The sequence below is a fragment of the Melospiza melodia genome, chromosome 8 (genome assembly GCF_035770615.1).
Source record: "Melospiza melodia melodia isolate bMelMel2 chromosome 8, bMelMel2.pri, whole genome shotgun sequence".
Lineage (NCBI taxonomy): Eukaryota > Metazoa > Chordata > Aves > Passeriformes > Passerellidae > Melospiza > Melospiza melodia.
Window position 1 is genome coordinate 5,808,267 of NC_086201.1, and position 19,810 is coordinate 5,828,076.

General features: G+C 48.3%; 1 protein-coding gene across 2 annotated transcripts; it reads right to left on the reverse strand.

The window, feature by feature from the left end:
• Positions 1–1,634: 1,634 nt before the first annotated feature.
• Positions 1,635–13,012, reverse strand: LOC134421117 (carnosine N-methyltransferase 2-like). Of its 2 annotated transcripts, XM_063161584.1 has the most exons (8): positions 12,742–13,011; positions 10,686–10,747; positions 9,237–9,375; positions 7,682–7,734; positions 4,656–4,763; positions 4,418–4,548; positions 4,017–4,110; positions 1,635–2,964 (listed from the first exon to the last, which is right to left on the reverse strand). In XM_063161584.1, exons 1-8 carry the CDS (start codon positions 12,765–12,767, stop codon positions 2,609–2,611), a joined length of 969 nt encoding a protein of 322 aa, XP_063017654.1. In that variant the 5' UTR covers positions 12,768–13,011; the 3' UTR covers positions 1,635–2,608. The 2 variants fall into 2 exon arrangements, with proteins under 2 accessions (XP_063017654.1, XP_063017655.1); XM_063161585.1 differs by lacking the exon at positions 10,686–10,747 and having other exon boundaries at positions 12,742–13,012.
• Between the last annotated feature and the right edge of the window lie 6,798 nt (positions 13,013–19,810).

Genomic DNA, 19,810 nt, shown 5'->3' on the forward strand with positions numbered 1-19,810 from the left:
GGATGCTATTTATTCCAGGTGTACAAGCAGAGTTGTTGATAAACTACTTGCTTTTGAAGAATCAAAGGAAAAATTACATATAAAGCATTGATCAGCTGTGTTTTTAATGGGGTGTCCTGTTTCATCTACCCAGCCTGTCACTAAACAGTCTGCTTTGAAGTGCTCCTTTTTTTGAGCATTTGAACATTGATTTACAATTTTGTGGGTAAATTTTGTGCTCACAGATGGGTCTTGCTGAGTATCTGCTTATTGGAAATGTGTCTGTCTGTGCAGGGGTAGAAACATCTTGGGCTGGGGAAGATCTGGGCAAACCTGTATTATGCCAAATTTCTGCAAAGATTAACAGGTAGATTTTTCTTTGAAGCTTGAAAAGCAAACCTGTTTTATGGTACTTTTTGTTTTTCCTCTTAATGTACCAGGTAGAGACAGAGACACCACTGCTGATTGGATATAAACCACGGGAATTCATAGTGGCAGGAGAGCAGTGATGGGAGCAGTGCTGAGACCCTGTCCAACAGCCCAGCTGCTGGGAGCCAGCACCAGCAAAGGGGACGCCTGTGGAATAAACAATAGGATGGATCAAAGGGAAAAGCTTGTGCACAGGTATGGGGTACTCTGGAGGAGGCTGTCCAGTTCTGACTGACCTTTCTGGAACTGACAGCAATAGTACTTGCAGGCCAGGGTGCCTCAGTCCTGCCAGGGAGATGATATCATGCTGCTGTTTCCCCATTATTTTGCTCATTTTTCCTGTTACAGTAGTTTCAAGAAAGATGGCTGCATTTCAAAAAGATATGATAAAACCCAAACCTAAAAAATAGCCAAAACACCCCAAAGGACAGCGTGGAGACACAATGATTCCAGAGGCTCATTACCTTTTCAGGATGATGCTGCCCCTGGCAGTAACTGCATTCAGCTGGGTGAGGTGGGACAGTTTTAGCAGGATCAGCAGGACTCTGGGTGACAGTGACATGGAATGTCTTGCAAGCCAGTGTGAGGATCCACGTGTTCCTGGTGCTGGAAGAAGCCATTTGACCCACACCACACCTCCACCTGAGCCCCTCCAGGTGCACACAGGTGTATCCTACTCACCTTAAGCATGGAAGAATCAGACATAGAGATAGATGGCTTCTGTGCCTGCAGCTATTTCCCACCCAAGCTGGGTTTTCCCCCCTCAGAGGGGAATTTTGTTTCCAATGAGGCTGCTGACACTGCAGGCAGCTTCCCCATGTGCTCCGTCCAAGGTCTGCACAGCACCACGGTGCCAAATGCAGATCCAAACCTCACTGGCATCCTGAGTGGCATCTCCCTTTGGAGCTGGCTGCCCTGGCAGCACTTCCTTCAGCCCTCTGAACAACCCAGGGCCCTTGGGAAATAGTTTCAACTTACCTATATTAACATTTTAACCACATACACCACATTTTAGTGCCGTTGGTGCTGTTTTGCTGTGCTGCAGTGATGCTGCTCCAAGAGAGCTAAGCAAGCTGCAGCTCTCTCCCAGCTCTTCCACATCCTCAGGCTCATCTTTCTCACTTACAAGAAACCCTTAATGCCTTCCATAAAATGGTACTTTGCATATTTTTTGGTTTTTAACTCAATGACCTCTTTGCTCTTCATTTTCTGTAATACCACATGTGCAGAACCAGATGTGACTTTTTTTCATTTAAGATTGCTTTTATTTTATATAGAGACAAACAGTAGTAAGAAAGTAACAAAATTAATGTCTGCCTGAAAGAGCACAGGGCAAGGATCATTCTGGGTTCCAAAATATTCTCCAAACAAAAAGGCTGATAAATTTTTAAGACGTCTATATTGTGAGATGCTGAGAGACTTGAGGCAGTAAATGTCCATGCCAATAAAACCATGTGAAATAGCCTAGTGCAGAGCAACTTGCAGCTCAGGCCCGGGTGCAAAGCAGCAGGGACATCTTGCTGGTTTTGTCCTGGTGATGCCTCAGGTTTTAGCTTTTATATTTTTCAGATTCTGTGCTGCTTTAGTGTGTAGTTCTGAGCTTCATATTAGGGGACAGTGAGCTCTCTTCAGAGTAAAGAGACAAAACAATTCCTTCTCTGGCTGGGGACCAAGGACAAATGATCCAAATCTCAGGCCCAAGAACATAAACAACGTGGGCTGAAGAGAGAAAAACAAGAAGGATGGGACTTCATGGGCTAAAGCTGGAATTGGACAATTAACTCCAAGATGCAAATGGAGCAGAACTGATAAAAGAGTGAGATCGTGTGACTGGTTGTGCATTTTGTGACCATTTTGGTTCATCTTGGATGCAGCCATGGCTGGGCTCTTGTGCTGCCCAAGGTGCATCCATTGAGGCCTTCTAATAAATCCCTACTTTATTCTTAAACTGTCTAGCCTCTGCTCCAGGTCAGCCTTCACAATTCATCAGTTTCTGGTGACCCATAGGGGACAGAAGGCATCAGTGGCACACACGGCAGCAGCAGCAGCTCTGTGAGGGGGCCGCCACCCCTTCACAGCCGCCCAGGCTGCGCACACCCGTCCGTGGCTGTGCAAACGTGCTGCCCACACAAAGTGCAACTCCACTGAAAGCACGGGCAGGAGCACGGTGTTAAAAACAAGCCCACGCACACTGCGGGCTCTAGGACTCCACGACGATCATGCTGAGGTTGTTGCTGAAGATGACCCTGCCGTCCCTGGTGCTGCTGCACTCGGGCTGCCGCAGGGCCGCCTGCAGCCGCCGCCGCAGCGCCGGCGGGGCCGTGCCCAGGAAGTTCTTGGTGCCCGTCAGGAAATCCATCATGCGGCCGCCCACCGCGTCCCCCTCGCTGAAGCACTCGGTGATGTCCCAGCCCGAGGGCAGCTCGTAGACGCGGTGCTGCAGGCCCAGGCTCTGAAGCGCCTCGGTGATGCCGCTGCAGGTGATGTAGTGGCCGCTGTCGGTGGCGGGCAGGCAGTCCCTGTGCTTCTTCCACAGGCTGGCCCAGCCGCTGCTGTCTGCCGGGGCACCAGGGAAGGTTATTTTGGCAAAGCCAAGGCAGTCAAACACTGGTTCATCAAGTATGAAGTGAGCTGGTAAAGCTCCCTCACTGCCTGCTCAGCCCTTGACGGGCAGGAGGAGAGTTTTCTCCCTACTCATAAATACCCGCGCCTCATAAAACCCTGCTTTCCTTCAGCCCTGCCTCCAAAAGTGTCCTGTTTAAAGGAAACTCCTAAGAGATGCCTCCAGCACTGAATTTGCCCAGAAGGAAGGGTACACACAGAGGTACCAATGTGCTGAGCCTGAACATCCCATGCTACCTCTTAACTGTGCCTTGGCCAAAGCAGTGCAGATGTTTTCACACCTCAAACCTCAATTATAAGTGTTCATTGAACAATACATACCTCAAAAACACAGCAAGGGAAACAGCCTACAGGCAACATGAGAGGCAGTTTTTATGGGGAACATGGAAATTTGTGCTTTATCCACCACACTGGGAGCTGGGGATTCATGAATGGCACAAGTGATGAAACACTCAATTCTTTTAAGAAGTGCCATCATGTTGTGCCCCTTTTCCCCTGTCCTGCCATAAAGCCTGAAGCTCTCAGCAGCATCTGCTGTCCTTCTGGGCTCTGTACAAAGAGCCCTAAGGATGAGTCCACCCAGAGCTCAGGTTGTGTTTTTCCAGTGCTGCTTTCACCATGAGGAAGGATGGACCCTCATTCATAGACAGCCACACTTCTCTCTGCTACCTCAATTCCATAAGCAGGGAAGCAAGGGCACAAAGGCTGTGCCTAAGTGGCCCCATCAGACACTGGGCCCCAAGGCTATGCCCAAGATTGCATTCTCCATATGAAATCCAGCATTTTTAAAAATTATTTACTATAGAATAAGCAGCACTGACATCCCCAGATAAATATCTGTGGCTCTCAAACTTCAAATCTCTTCAAAACTCCAGCAGTGGAGAAGAAAAAAAAAAAACAAAAACAAAAACAAAAACAAAAAAAAAAAAAAAAAAAAGCCAAAAGCAAACAAACAAAAAAACCCACCAATACAATGTCTCCCTTACCTGACAAAATTATGATCAGGAGTTTACCATGATGGTCAAGGCAGCTGTGGAAAAACTTGATAGTACTGCGAATATCCTCCACACGGTACAGCATCTAGAAGAGCCAGTGGCACACAGCCATTATTCCTCCTCCACAGTGCAATGACCCTCCAAAGGCTTAAACTCTTTCTCTTAGAGGTGTTTTAAATTCTGTTCCAGATGCTTCCCAGCCTTTCCTGATTCCACATGCCCATTTAGGGACACCTCACAGCACTGAGCATTGCCAGCTTTGGTGTTTGTAGAGCTTCTGCAGGATTGCTGTGGGAGAGCAGTGCTCAGCTCTGGTCATAAATTCAAGCAGAGAGCAGAACTGGAGGGGGCAGTTAAATCCAATAGCCCTGTGTTAAAGCAATGGCCATTACCTGGATCATATGGATGAAGTCAAATTTCTTATGTGTGCCTCTCTCCTTCACCTGCTGTTCATACTCCAAGGAAGTGAGCTGGTGCCAAATAAAAGAAACATTCTGCAGGTCTGGAGCTCGATTCACCAGCTCTGTTTCAAAAAGTAGAAGAAAATCCTGAATTTCATAAAGTAGCAGAAAAACTCATCATTCAAATGGATGGTCCTTGCTATAACCCAGGCAGCAGGTGTAGCCTTACCTTTGTAAGCTGCCACGTGCTGTGGGTTGGGCTCCACAATCTCATTGTCAATAAAGACCCCTGGGTGCACAGCCTGCAGTATCCTGATCATTTTCAAATCCTGCTCACCTATTCAATAAACACAAAGCAGGTAAATGCCATGGAAGGATGCAGCAGCCACCACTCCTGCCAGGAAATCCCCCAGCAGAAGTGAGGCATGTTCTGCTTTGTGGCTCATGTGGCAGAGCCTGCTGATACTCCTACCATGGTACTGAACTGCTCAGGCTGACAGAGAGGTGCAGAGGAGCCTGAGAACAAGGCAGAGACAAGCAGCAGCACAGAAACCTGCTAATGGCAATACCCTGGGTCGTGGGACAGACAGGCCAAAAGAATCACAGCTCACTGTTTACAAAAATAACCACAAAACTGTTTTCAGCAATCCTACAAAGTCTGAATGGGTGCAAGGAGGCAGCTGACACAGCTGTGACACAGCTCCAGCACCTGGGGAACTGACCACAAGAGAAATGACCCGCTGACATGCAGAATCCTGGATCCTCCCTCTTTGGGGATTGTCCACATGGCCTCAGCCCAGGGCATCAATTAACTGATGGTTATCTTGGAAATGCAGGTAGAGACTCGCATATTTCTGTGGAAGTGCCCTGCAAATTTAGCTGTTGGTGCTCCTGTCACTCTGGAGGAGCAAGCAGCAGTCTGTCCTCCTGTTCTAGGAAATTTCCAGCCTCCTTTGAGGTGATACAGGTCATGCTGCTTATTTCCCAGAAATGCCAAGTGTATGAGTCCCCCTGGATCACTTCAAACTATGTAAATAAACAGCACATGTGACCACCTTGATGAGACCTCTGCAAGAATCCTGTCTGTAGCCGATGGTGGGGCCTAAAAATAGCCCTGGCCTTGCAAATGTCACACAGAGAGGTCTTGACACGAGACCCTGCATCCTCCCTGCTCTTTCAGCTGAGGTGCCAGCCACAGGAAGAGCTGTCATCCTTGGCAGGTGCTGCAGTACATAGAATTCAGGGGAGGAAATATCAGCCATGCCAGCACTACTGGGACATCCGAGGAAGGAGGAGTCTTTTGAAGTGAGAAAAAAAAATACCCCAGGGCCGTGAGGAATGCGGTGGCAGCAGGGCAGGGCTGGCCAAAGGCTCAAGGGAGGAGGCTGAGGCTGCATCCATTGGAGGTGCTGGGACCAGTATTGCTGACAGGAAGGCAGATCCCAATAGCCAGCAGCTGAATCATTAGTGACAGTGTGCAAGTGCCTGGTTTGGGGAGCAGCAGCCCTCAGAGCTGCCTGCAGGCTTGGGCAGGGCCAGAGGCAGAGCATCACTGCCCCATGCCCTGGAGCCACTGATGGAGGCAAATGGGTGCACCTACAGCAGGTGGGTATCTTAAAAGCTGCTAAAGTTTGGAGTTTTTTTCACTCCACCTCTGTAAAATTCCTTAATGCAGTGTTTGCAGGTAATAACGTCTTCAACCAGGGTGTCTGTAAAAACAAGCAATAAAAGAACAGCACTCTAGGGCAGGAATTTCTCTGCTGTAGCTTTCCCTGCCAGCAACAACCCCCCAGCACTGACCACAGCAAGGCTGGGACAGGACTGGAACCTCTCTGCAACTGGAAAGTTCCAGCTCAGAGTTCAACCAGCCATGAGGAAACATGGGGTGAGTGAAAAAACGTGATTTGGAGCACAACAGGCTTTCAGGATGTGGAGTCGGCCACTAATCCCCATTAATATTTTCATCAACTAAACTAATTCTGGGGGCTCTGTGAAACCAGAGCCCACCTCTGAAAAGGTCAGGGATCAGATATAACCTTTTACTTGGTGCCATCCCAGCTCCCTCCCTGCCCAGCCCCAGCTCTTGCAGACGTGGGTGCAGGTCTGGACCCCTGTCCTGGCATCACCCAGGAAACACAGGGAATTTTAGAGAGTTTATTTTCCCATTAAAACCTCCTCTGAAGAGGACATAAGGAAAATTAAGGACGATGCTAAAAGTTCATTTCCCCCTTGTGCTTTTGTGGAGTCAGAATTTCTGTTTTATATTACTTAATGAAAATAGAGGGTAATTGAGAACTGAATCATTTCTTCCTGCTTGGTTTCTCATATGCTCCAACATATTCCCAGTTGGGGAAAACAATCAGATGCTAATTTTCTCTTACTCAGGAAAACAAAACCAAAAAAAAGTGAGAAAAATGCTTTCATTTGAAAGTATTAGCACTTAAAATTCAGCTGAAAATACTTTTCAAAGAGAAGTAAACTCTGACAAATCAAACCACTGCTTCTTTTCTCTACTCTTTATTTTCTCCCAGGTTCCCTAGGAGCAAAGTTGGCTGTTTCACCACTTTTTTGTTTTGTTGTTTTGGCTTTTTTTTTAAACACAAATGCATTTAGAACAACTTTAAAGCTATTTTTCCAAAGGATAGGTTTCTCTCTGGGGAAAAATATCATTTGCAGTTAAACCCTACTTATCACTGGGTAAGAAACACAGCAGTAACAAAGAAACATGTCTTGAAAAAGCTGGTGCAGGTAATGGTTGTGGCTGGGTGGTTTTGCACTGCTGAGAGCAGGGCACTGCCCAGCCTTGGCCTCTGGGATCCCTAACATCAAAGCAAAAGGAGACATCCCTTCAGGGGGGATAGTCTAAGGCAGGATTTGGGGTGGAAAGAACCTCTCCAATGTCTCTAATTCCCTCCGACAAGGTTTGAAGATGCTCTTGTACCTAGCCAGAAGGAGGAGTCCTTGCTCTGAGGCAAATGAAGTCAGGTGGGAGTCACCAAGAGGGAGAAACTGAGATAAAATCACACATTTCTCACTGCCCAGAAAGATCTGAGCAGCAGTGTTTCAGAAGGGAGATGGAGGGGGAAGGAAGAGAAGGAGCACTGCTCTTATCCCAGCTCCACTCCTCCTTCTGCCCTTCTGTGCTTCAGTGGGCAATGCTGCCAGTAATGTCTGAGGAATCTTCAGTGCCCAATTTTCCAGCATCTCCTTCTGCTGCCCACAGGTGCCCCTGTGCCACATCCCCAAACTCCTCACCTGTGCCACTCCCAACTCCCAGAACGCTGAGGGTCGATTTTCCAGTGCCCAGACTGAAAGGATAAATACACGTATAGACAAAATTATATACACATATAAATAAAATTACTTAATCATACTGTGTCACACCACTTCATGTTTTCATTCTTACAACCTGGAAATTTTCATGTCATGCACATGAATTGGGACAGAAATTTGATCACCCCTTTTGAGCCTGGTGATAAGCAGCATGGCTCAGCCAGCTCATATTTCAAAGTACAGTAGGCATCACGGTGCAGAGTTTCTCACCCTTTGCCAAGGAGATTTCTTCAGGCTGTGGCTGGCAAAAAAAGCCTCTGGGAAGCCCAGGGCAAAAGGGGCTCTTCCTGACTGGGATGGCACTGCTGGGGAAGCAGGGACAAGGTGAGCTGGGGAAAACCTCAGCAGCCTCAGGAGGGAATATTGGATATAAATACTCAGAAAAAGCAAAACCATGAAGCTATTCAGGAGACTGGAAATCATCTCTTATCAACATTAATCCTGAAATTGGGAGGAGGATCTGAATCGTCAATAATTTTTTACCTTAGAAAAATTGCTTATTAAAAGACTCCAGTCACATGCTTCCTAGCAGAATATTTAATAACAGCCAAGGGATTGAGTTTGCCAAGCACTGTCTCAGGAGGCACCAAAGAAATGATTCCAAGGAATGGGATGAGCAGCAAGTCCTGAAGTGTGTGAGCAGTCCAGGGGCCTTAGCCCTAAAGAGGGTCAAGATCCTTTGACAAACCCAAAATCAGCATCATAGAAAGCCACAATTTTGTCCATGATTTAAATTCACAATTAAAATTTCTTAACATAATCTTTGATGATTATTATTTTATTGTTTATTATATATATATATATATATATATATATATATATATATATATCTGTTCTGTAGAATAAAAATTTGTCTGCGTAAAATTTTTTCTCAATGGAGAAAAACACAGTTCCTCTAACATCCAAAAATTACCCAGATTTGAAAGGACTTTCTTGTGCTTTGGATCTAGGCTGCTCTGAAGTTGTCTGCAGTTATCCAGCCTTAAGATATTACATCAATACTTCACAAAACTGATTTTCATTTGGTACTTAAGCAATGCAAATCGACTTAGGATAGAAATAAGGAGGTCTTAGGGGATTGGGAAAACCATGAATTAGCCACAAGGAGAGAATTAGAGATGTGTTTCTGTTTGGATGGATGTGCAAAAGCAGGGAGAGAGCACAAGGGAGCATTCTTTTAGGGAAAAAAAAAAACAAAACCAAAAAAACCCAACGTTAATCCTCAGAAAATCAGCTAATGAAAAGAGATTGACATGAGAATAAGATCTTGAGTCTTTTCTTAACATAAGCTGAGGCAGCACAGTGTGTTAATTGAAACAGCACTTACTCTGGAGTCATTAAACAGAATATCCTAAAAACCACGAGTAGGAGACTTAAAACTGAAAAGCATTTAAAGTTCATTCCTGCCCCCAAAAAAGTTTTTGCTGACTCCCAGGATAACAGATGGCTTTCCCACCTCAGGGGAAGTGCTCCTTACCCAGCCACGATGGTGGGCATTTGTTCCCTGTTGAACTCATCCATGCACTGGTGCTCTGTCGAGTGCTCCAAGAACGCCTTAAAGGCCTCCACATACTCCTCAGCTGTGAGGCTTCTCATGGCAGGGATCATGTAGAGCTCTTGGGAAACAAGCAGGGGTTGCATGTTAGAGGCTTTGGGGCATGTGGAGGGTCAAAGCACTTACCTCATGGGAGAAACCCAGCCTAACCCAACAGGAGCCAGGGATTTGGGAAAACAATGCAGAGGATGCACTTTCCAAACTGTTCACTCTCAGGGTTACAAAAATTATTCTTGGGCACCCTTTGACATCAGCATGTTTGCTAAGTGACTCATCATTACAGGACAGCCTGAGGAAAATGCCTCCAAAATGTTTAGCCAGATGTGGGGGGGCTCTGTGTTGCAGGGGATGGAACTGGAGGGGTTTTCTGGAAAACTAAAGAGAAGGTGGAGGGAGTCACATGGTGGCTCCAAACCTGTGGCCACCACTGGTGCCCATGCTGGACAGAGTGACTGAGAGGGGCAGCTCTGGGCACACCTCCCAGGAGGGGCGATGCAACACAAACACTGCCACCTGCAGCTGAAGCAAAAATAGTCCATCCTGTGCATCTCCCTGGTGCCTCTGGACAGCGTGGGACAGAAATGGGCTGCCAGGGAGGGGAGTTCCCTGCTGGGACCTGCAGCTCGTGGCCAGCAGGGCAACTGATGGCAAAACATGTCACTGAATGGGCTCCTGTTCAAATGTGGGTGACTGACACCAAGATCTCTCTCTCTGAGCCAAAACCTGGGATGCTCAAGGGGTTCCAAGCAATTATTGCAAAGTCTCCCTTTCCTGCTGTCCCATCCTAAAGGCAGGGCAGCTGCCAGGGCTCAGGCTCTGGCCAGCTGCTCAGGGCTGAGGAGCAAAGGCAGGACTAAGGGAAGGTGCCCTGCTGTGCTGGGTCTGTCTCAGATCAGTGCTGAAAAGGCATCATTCAATGGGGGAAAAATCAGCTATTCCTCTTAAATGAAATGAGGATGAAGGACAGGGCTTGGCAAAATATCTTCATCCTCATTTTTGCCTTTCAAAGAGTTGCATTTTTATCACCTGCTTTTAGTCACCACTAGTGAGAGAATCATGTATGTCTCATCCAGGACACTGCAATTTCAAATTGAATGGCTCTGCTGTTTCCAAAAACTCATGTCCTTGGCAGCTGTGTTCCTGGTCCAGCCCCATTGGAGGTAAAGATATCAATGTCTATCCTCAACAATTTGAACTCTACCTTAACAGAAACCTGAATTGCACTCAGTTTACCATCCTGCTTCTTTGTCTTTTTTTTTTTTTTTAAACAATCTCTAACTCCAAAAGAATTAAAACCTGTTTGTAGTGATAGCAACCTGAGTAGGCATTTTACTTTCATTCCTTTTTTTCTTTTTTTTTTCTTCCAAATACCTGAATTATCATGTGGTGTTGTCAGAATCTCTGCTTCAAAGTTCATGCTGGGGAAACTATTCCTGTAAGGAAAGTATAGCACTTCAGTTATTTGAAGAACCTGTATGTTTTTTTGAAGCTGCACTGAAAATGCAGAACAAAGGGAAAATGCTCCAGGACAAACTTTCCTATGCTGATAATCCATAATTTATTTTGTTCTTTTTTACTAGAGAAAGCCAAAACTTCTTTGTAGCTGATCATAGCCATAGAATCCTAGAGTCAATAAAAGAGTTTGGGTTGGAAGGGACCTCAAAACTCATCTCATTCCAATCACCTGCCATGGGCAGGGACACCTTCCACTATCCCAGGTTGTTCCAAGCCCTGCCAAAGCTGGCCTTGGACACTTCCAGGGATGAGGCAGCCACAACTGGCCACTGCTCCAGTGTTTGCCTGAGATGTGCTGTGGAGGTTTTCATACCCCTGCAGAACCGTAGCAGTTCAGTCATTGCAGCTGAAGGCATCAGACTGAAATTTTCCTTTCTTCATTTTCCTTTGACAATGTGCCTCATATATAAAACAAGGATGAGGCAAAAAGGAAGGGATGCATTTAAATTGGAGCAAGGACCTCACTTCAGCCAATACAGGCTTGGGATGAGGCTCTCTGTACAAAGGGAAGAGTCAGCTCCTGGGTAATCACATTTCGAGATGCACAGCAAGTCTTGGGGGTGATATCCTTTATAATGTGTTTAGACACACCAAGGCTTTGCTGTGAGAAAATGCCTCAGGGCGGGCAGAGATAGCAGATCCCAGCCCAATAGTCTCCTCTGCCAAGGATAAAAATCCCAAGAGAAGAAAAAAACAAGGCAGGAAGTGGAAAAGTAAAGAAGGGAGTTTGTAGAGGAGCTTTGAGATACAAATATGTAGGGACCATGCTGTCCATGTGGCAGGGAAGTGGCCACGTGCAAATACTGCACTGCTTTGGTCAATGAGGGCAAGAAAATACTGAGAGGTCCTGGAAGTCTGACACTGGGACACTTCCAGAGTCCTGCAAGAGCAGCTGATTTCATCTGAGTTCAGTGCCACAGTCATGTAACTCATGTCCATGGGGTGTGTCTGTCTTCCACCCACCCTGACCTCCCCTCTCCCCAGGAAAGAGCTCTCAGGAGCTCATCAGGAAGAGGCCAGAACCAGCCCACCTCCATCATCTCCAGCTTGGCTGCAGGCCACTCCCTCCAATTTCCACTCAACCCTCCAACCTCTTCCATCTCCGCCCACCACAGCCCCCAGAGAGTTATTCTGTGCCCCGAGCTGGGTGAGCCCAGCAAGGTGCTTTTCAGAGTAAATCTCCCACTCAAATGCCGAAGGGTAGCATGGCTTTTCCTCTGCAGGGAGGAACAGTTCGAACACGAATTCCATTTCTGACAGGTCAAATGTTTCCAGCCATGCCAGGAGACCTGCCAGGGGACCTGAACAGACTTCAGCACAAGCATTCACCAGCACAGATGATGCCAAGATCTCTTCCACTGACACTTCTGCCATTTCTGCGGGCAGGGGTTAGATTCTGAGACTGATTAACACTTGTTGCTGGGAAGGTGAAACAGGAACAAATGGACTTCCTCTAAAATCTGCTTAAAATCCAGAGCAGATCCTAAAACTTGCAAATAACATGTTGGGCTGGTTCTGGTCCCCCAACACCCAGGACTAAGGCAGGGACTGGCAGGGAGCAGGATGCCCACGGGCAGCTGGTCCTGCCACAGCTCCCAGGTTAAACCTCTTCCCTCTGTGAGCAGAGCTGGGTGCAATATGGACAGCAGCTGCAGGGAAGTCACATTACTGCTTTAGGTGATGCAGCCTCTTTAGTTGGAAAAGTTTTTTCTAGGAAGACAAACTGCAAGAATATCTTCATAACTCATAAACGTCATTATTAATAATTACATTATTAAACTTAGGCTGTGGAGGGGCTAAGGGGGAAATATTCCCAGGCCACGGGCACATCTGCTGCTCCTCCCACCTCCCGCACACCCATCTGTGACACAGAGCCAGCAGGTGGGGAGCGCCATCCCGCTCCTGCCGGTACCTCTTCAGCTCCGGAGCCGGCTCCATGCTGGCTGGATGCTGTGCAGAGGGTCCTCGTGGGTCCGGACACGGGGCTGCGCTGATATCAGATCCTCGTGGGTCCGGACACGGGGCTGCGCTGATATCAGATCCTCGTGGGTCCGGACACGGGGCTGCGCTGATATCAGATCCTCGTGGGTCCGGACACGGGGCTGCGCTGATATCAGATCCTCGTGGGTGCGGACACGGGGCGCGCTGATGATCCCGATCGTGGGTCCGGGTCGCTGCGGTTCCGTGACCGGCAGCGGGGCCGGGGCCGGGCTCAGCCAGGCCAGGCCAGCATGTCCCGCACGGCTCGGCACGGCTCGGCTCGGCTCGGCTCGGCTCTGCCGGACCTGTGGGGACAGCAGCGTCACCGGGGCAGGGACAGGGGGAAACCCGAGCCCCGGAGGCAGGAGCGGGAGCCGGGGCGGGCAGAGCGTGTCCTCATGGAGCGGGGCAGACACGAGGGACGCCCTGGGACTGCCGAACCTCCGGAGCCTGAGGGGTGTGAGCCGGGCGGAGCGGGGACCTTCCCGTCCCTTTTGAATGAGCTGTGAGCCCGGTCTGTCTGTCCTGCTCGGGGCAGGAGGGAGGGAGCGCTTCCCTGCATCCTTGCCGCTGCTGCCTGCGGGATGCGCTGGGAGATCGCTGCCTTCCCCAGGGATCAGAGGAGCTCCTTGGCTGCCCGGACACCTGAGCAAGCGATTTCTCCGTCTGTCACTCAGGGGGAAATAGTGGCAGAAATTCTAGCGAGCACTGCAGCCCCGGCAACCTGGCACCCCCTGTCCTGCCCCACGAAAGGGACAGGGGCAGCAAGCCCAGCCTGCTCACTCTGCTTGTTAAGCCGCAGGGATTAGAAAGCAAGGAAACATTTTTGGGGACAGCTATCCAGGCCAGAGGTGGCTGAGGGATCCCACGAAGATGCAGTGATCACTGTTTGAAGTACAGAAAATCCTGGGTGCTCCCTGCACTTGCCTCTGGATTTTTCCCCTAGCTTCACCCACAGAACTGGTGCTCATATTGCCTGAAATCTGATAACATGAATGTAAAAAAGAGAGGACATAAAAACTTTATATTTCCAAGGGAGGTCCACTGGTGGGAAAAGCAGCATCAGGATCCTCATCACTCCCATTGCCTGATGACAACAGGTAGAACAGACTGAGCAGATAAAACCTCCCACCTTGCTGAGACCCCCCAGAAAACCTCCTACCCCACACAGACCAGGGACCTCAGGTGGAGATGCTTCACCATCAAGTGACCTGCCTTGGTTTGCACAAGATGTGGCTTCCAGATGGATTTAAGTTATCCACCCCAAGGCAGGTCCACATTAAGCTAGAAACAACTGCATTGCTACTCTTCAACAAAATATTTAATATATTCCAGGTGAGGAAAAACCAGAACCTCTTTGCTAGGTCTAAAGTGCACCTTTGGCTCCTGGTGTGACTGCTTGGGCAGTGATCTTACATCAGTTCATTCAGTCCCTCAGCAGTCCCACCGGAGATTCCATCCCAGACACCAACGTGATGCACCTGGAGCGTCCCAGCCGAGCCCCAAGCACTGCCCCAGCAGCAGCCTCGTGTCCCTCAGCCACCTGTGCCGTGTCCCAGTGTCACTCTGACCCCCAACACCCCCCCAGCCCCCGTGCCAAGGCCAGGGTGGGCACCCCTCGGGAAGCCCTACCTCCCGGAGCGCGCAGACACGTCCAGCGGCCCGGAGCTGCCAGCCCTGCAATGGGGGAGCCTCCTTGTACACCCACGGGCGCTGCTCCCTCCCCGCGTCCCTGAGCCCCCCCGAGCCGGCATTAGGCTCCGAGAGCAGCCTTTGTTCTGGCCACAACAAGGGCACATTGTGGGCAGTGCCCGCTGGCAGCGGTGCCCTCGGAGGATGTCCCTCTGCCAGCCCTGCCCGCCGTGCTCTGCCCAGCTCGTGACTCAATCCGCTCCCGGCCCTGTGTGCCCTGCCAGCTGAAAAAGCTGATTTTTGCTCACTGAGAGGGAGGGTGGCTGCAGGCAGAGCTGGGCTGCGAGGGGACGAAAACAAAGCCACTGTGTTTGCTCTGCAGCTCCCGAGGTCGGTTTGGGGCTGATCCTGCAGAAATGGGTCACCCACTCTCCCCAGGGCAAGCCTGGCTGAGGCTGGTGTTGCCCATGGCCTGAGCCCCTCTCATTTTCCATCTCTATCAGCCCACCACAACAAGCTCAGACCTGCATCTCCAGGCAGGAAAGCCTGGGTTTGACATCAAATTTCCATGAATTTACTTCTAAACAGCAATCAGCTTTGAGGCTGGTGATTGTCAGGGAGGTCCTTGGCATTTTTAGAATGTTGATGGCAGAAGGTTTAGGACTAAATGGTTAAGGCCCCTTCCAACCAAAACCAGTGTATGATTCCATGTGTACTGCTTTGTTTTTTGAGACTCTTCCAAATCAAACAATCGATTAAAGCTCCGATAATGTAACTCTGATTTTCTTGTAACTCTGATTTTCCTGTAACTGATTTTCCTGTAACTCTAATTTTATTTTGAGCAAAGCCCTTCTGTAGCAGTTTCCTGTTTTAATGAAAATGTTTTCATCAGTCAGATATTTTCAGTTTTCTAGACAAATCCTCTCAAGTACTGTAGTTTCTGTACTCTCCCAGGTGAAATATTTCATGCAAACATGTTATTCTCCATCAAGCAAATTCTGGTAGAGAGAAGGATAAGCAGCAACTCTGTAGCACCCATTTTTCTGACAGTTAACAACAAGATTTCTAATTAAGGGAAGAAATGTTGTTTTTCTTTAATCCTTTAATCCTGGGCAGCAGTAGATTTTGGACTTTGAGCAACAGTATTTTTTAAAATATGTTTATATAGGATATTTTCCTATGGGAAAAAGAACATAATTTCTGATAAATACTGAAGAAAAGGCACTGCAGAAGCAGAACCCATCCCTCCCTGGGAGCAGCAGCCCTCACTGCTGCTGGGCTCCAGACATATTTCTATTTAAGCTCCCCAAAAACCTCAAGTATTTGTGTCTTGGTGCTATTTTTTTTTTTTTTTTTAACACAACCTTTCCTGCCTCTTTATAAAAGCCTGGATCCTGCTACAGCTCTTCCAGACCTTTTAAAATGACCCTTTCCAACCCATTTGACTAGAGGTCCTAACTCATGTAGTTGTAATTACAGAGCCAAGGTGAGGGCAGAGGGAAAGCCTGCAAAAAAGGCTCTTTGATTCAAGATGAGGACCAGCTTTGCTCTACAACCCACCCAGTATTCAAAAAATACATCTTTGAGAGCACAGACAGATATAGTAAAATGTGACTTTCACCCCTCAAAAACTCACAAGTCTTCAGCCAGGAAAACACACTTGGAATTTAAATTTCTGCGGCTGTACCTGTGCTGCTGCCAGTAGCATGAGCAGGATTAAACACATCCAACAGGAACAGCACTCCAAAGCAGGGATATTTGCAGATCCTGCTGTACCAAAACATGAGGAATTGCCAGCAAAAGAGATTTTGTCCCTAGCTCAAAGTCAGCAGGGCAAATAGTGAGGCTGGAGACTGGTCTCTGAGAGGTTTTTGTGGTTCAAGAGGATGAATTGAGGGGGGCAGGAAATGAAGGATCAGAATTTAAATTATTTTTGCTCACCTGCTAGTAAAGCAAGGCTGAGCCCAGCCATCACACCCCATTTGAACTGGAGGGATCTGAATGCTCCAAGCAGCCAAAGCATCCCAGGAAAAGCCGCTCTGCCAGGCAAAAATGTGTTAGAAAAATTGGAATATCTCTTGGAATGTACATAGGATGATGAGCCACATTGCCATGGGGAAGCAGAGAGAAGCAGTGTAAGAGTGGGCCTGAGCCAGTGGGGGACGCTCACCTTTCTCAGGCTTTGGCTGTTCTGTGAACATTTCTGGTCTGTCCACTCTTAAAAAGAGAAACCTCAGCTAAATTAACTCTTCTTTGACAGAATGAGACGACTGGGGATAAAAGCATCATATAGTCAACCCAGGACACTGGGCCAAAGCTTCTTTTCCATTGGCGTTCTGTCGTCTCTCAAACCCTGAACATTTACACAAACAGATAAACCCAGCACCTTTGGCACATGGAATTTAGCAATGTGCATTTGCACAGCACAGTAGAGCAGGTCCCAACCAGGCGCTCCGGATTTATTTTACCCAGCGCCACTAGATGGGGATGCAAGGACACTTTTCTGCTCTCTGCTATGCCTGGATCCCATCACGTTGAGCTGGAGCTGCCCTTTCCCACTCACCGGGGCTGCTGTTGTCTTTCCTTTTTCTCTTTAGCAGCTGACAGAGGTCATTTGGAAACTTATCACTCGCTGAGTTCTCATCCTGCAGGGATCAGGCCTCAGGCAGCAGTTATGGTGCAATTGCTTCTTGCTGAATATTATTCCCTGCTCCAAGACTTAGGAGGAGAAAGGGTTTGCCTTTCAGTTTGTGGATTAGCCTTCTTTTATAAGCTGTGGAAAGAAAAGGTACTTGAGATTGAACACAGGGGAGAAAATGGTATTCAGCAAACTGGTAATCTCTGAAAATGTCCATACTTTGGAGCAGTTAACTGGGGGGAAAAGCCAGGAGATTTCCTCCGTAGTCAAATCTCTGAGTATTTTTTTTTTTTTTTTTGTTTCTCCTCTTTTGAAATCCACAGTTGCCCTAAGAATAAGCCAGACAAAATCAGGAGCATTGGTTTGGCAGAGGCTTAGGCAGGACCAGCCCTGCTCTCCAGGGCAGGATCCCTCCACAGAGGTGCCCCAGGAGCACATTTAGGCTGCAGGGGTCCCTGCAATGCATCAGGAATGCATTATTACAGGCTCCAGCCCCACAGTAATTGTCAGCTCTGGCCTCCAGTCACCTTGGCCCTCTGCAGTGAGCACCCACTCTCACTATTTTATCTCAAGTGTCAGGATATTTGGTGCTTTTATTAATTCCCAGCTCCTGAAGTCAAGGTGAAATGTGGGGGAAAAAAATGAACACGCTCTTCTAGGAAATATTTAACAGCAAAACTCCGGCTTTGGGAGTATGCTAAGGTACCCAAAATGCACTCCAGGCTTCAAAACACAGAAAATGCTTTGAAAGAAATCCAGAAATTGATTCATTTCAGAGCAATCTCATGAATGCTTTCGGTGGTTGGCAGGGAGGGAGAGTGGGTGTCAGGGTGTCTTTGGGAGTCTGAGAAAAAAGGCTCTGGTAAATACCCTGAAGGCAAATTATTCTTGTATCATAACAATAAATTCAGAAAAGTGGGAGAACAATTCAAATATTATCAAAATAAATGTCTTCCCTACTCCATATGCTCAAAATACGGAGCTGAAGCTGCCAGTTCATGGCAGTCAGTGTTTAAGGGTTGGGAGAGCAGAGGCACTGGGGACTGTTTGGTGTTTTCAGCTGGGTCTCCACTAATTGCCAAAAGCAGATTGCTCTGCTTCATTAAGCATGAACAGAAGGGCAGCTGCTTCTCCAGGGCCAGAGGGTGAGGGGGCTCTGGGGGGGCAGCAGGGCCGTGTCCCTCCCTCTGTGCCTGGGACACCACGGGCTGCCCACCTTCCCTGCCAGGGCATTCCCAGCAGCTGCAGCAGGCACTGCACCTTCCAGCTCTTCCTCCTCTGTGCTTTTCCCTCGCTGCTTAGCAGTCTCCTCATGGTGACAACAGAATGTCTGTTTTCCAGGAACCCATTTTATGGATTAGCCATGGAAGGCACTTGCAGCCCTCCATAAAGCACGCTGACACGCTCTCTGGTGTATTCCCAAACTCGACTGAAAAATTGATCAAAGCTGATAGAGTTACAGGGCCCTGTGTCCCTCTGCAATCTGCTGCTGTGCTGCTCAGCCCTTGCAGAGGCAGCAGAGCCAAACCCTGGGAGAGCCCTGTGTGAAAAATGCACCTCCATCCTGCCCTTGGCTTTGCACCCTGGCGAGGGCCACGGGGATGCTGTGCAGGATGTGTCTGCCCTCTCCTGGAGCCAAGCTCCCCCTGGCATTGTGGGGAGCCCCAAAATGCAGCAGGGAGTGCCAGCAGGGCCCCGTGCTGCCCCCCTGACACCATGTGCAGTGTGCTAGGTGTCGCCACATTTCTCTTCACAGAGAAAAGCAAGGCACAATTCTTCCCAAGAATATTTCTGGGATTCACATTCTCTGAACCTCAGAGAAAGGAAAACACATTTCTTTTCTGATTTGCTGTGCCTGTGTTGTGCCAAAGTAGAATGCAGCTGCATGGCATCCCATATTCTCCAGTTTTCTGCTGGAGAAGATGGGATGCCATGCAGCAGAGTTGGTTTCTACTGCAAGACCTCATCAAAGCCCTTTTCCTTTTCCTCCCTGCCTTCCAACTGCTCCTGCATTTGCTCACAGAGAATATCAGTCCCTTGAAGCACAGTCTGTGACTCAATCCATCCCAAAATCTCCTGGGTTTTGGGAGGGCAGCTGGGTGTTGGGTGTGCTGTCCCTCCCCAAGCATCCTCTGGTGCTCCAGCCCTACAGAAACACTTCCTCCTTCTGTTTATTAATTACAGTTTGATTTCTGCTGCAATGCCAAATGAGCACTGAACAGCAAATCCAATCCCTGATCCAAAGAGCTTCCAAATGAGGGGTCAGGTGGGATACAAAGGATGTTAAAATAACTGACAAGGGATCAGAAGGGATGAGATAAAGGAGGAGATAAGGCACTCACCTCCAGTCTGAAATGTGCAGCCAGAGCCAAAATGCTCCTCACTGTGCTGTAAATGATCCCCACTCCCTACCCTGCCAAATTCAGGTCAATAACTGATCAATAAACACTCACAGACCAGTGCCAGGGCAGGAGCACAGGGCTCTGTGCTGCCTTCAGTCACACACAGCCAGCAGCAAATGGAGATGCTTGGCTTTTCACCTCTCTGGAGCCACAGTATCACTGAATTGTTTTGGTTGACAACAACTCTTTAGGATCAAGTCCAGTGACTAGCCCTGCACTGTCAGACAATTAAACCATGTCCCCAAGCACCACATCTTTTAAGGCCTCCAGGGATGATGACTTACAGCCTCCAACAGCTTTAGTTAAATATGGCTCTTAAGTTATGTCAA

Excerpts from the sequence above, each read along its gene's own strand:
- LOC134421117 (XM_063161584.1), bottom strand. The coding sequence starts at position 12,767 with ATGGAGCCGGCTCCGGAGCTGAAGAG. Across the intron at positions 7,735-9,236 it reads ATGCCCACCATCGTGGCTGG|TCTGGGCACTGGAAAATCGA; the intron begins GTAAGGAGCACT and ends TTATCCTTTCAG. Across the intron at positions 4,764-7,681 it reads GGGAGTTGGGAGTGGCACAG|GTGAGCAGGATTTGAAAATG; the intron begins GTGAGGAGTTTG and ends TTTATTGAATAG.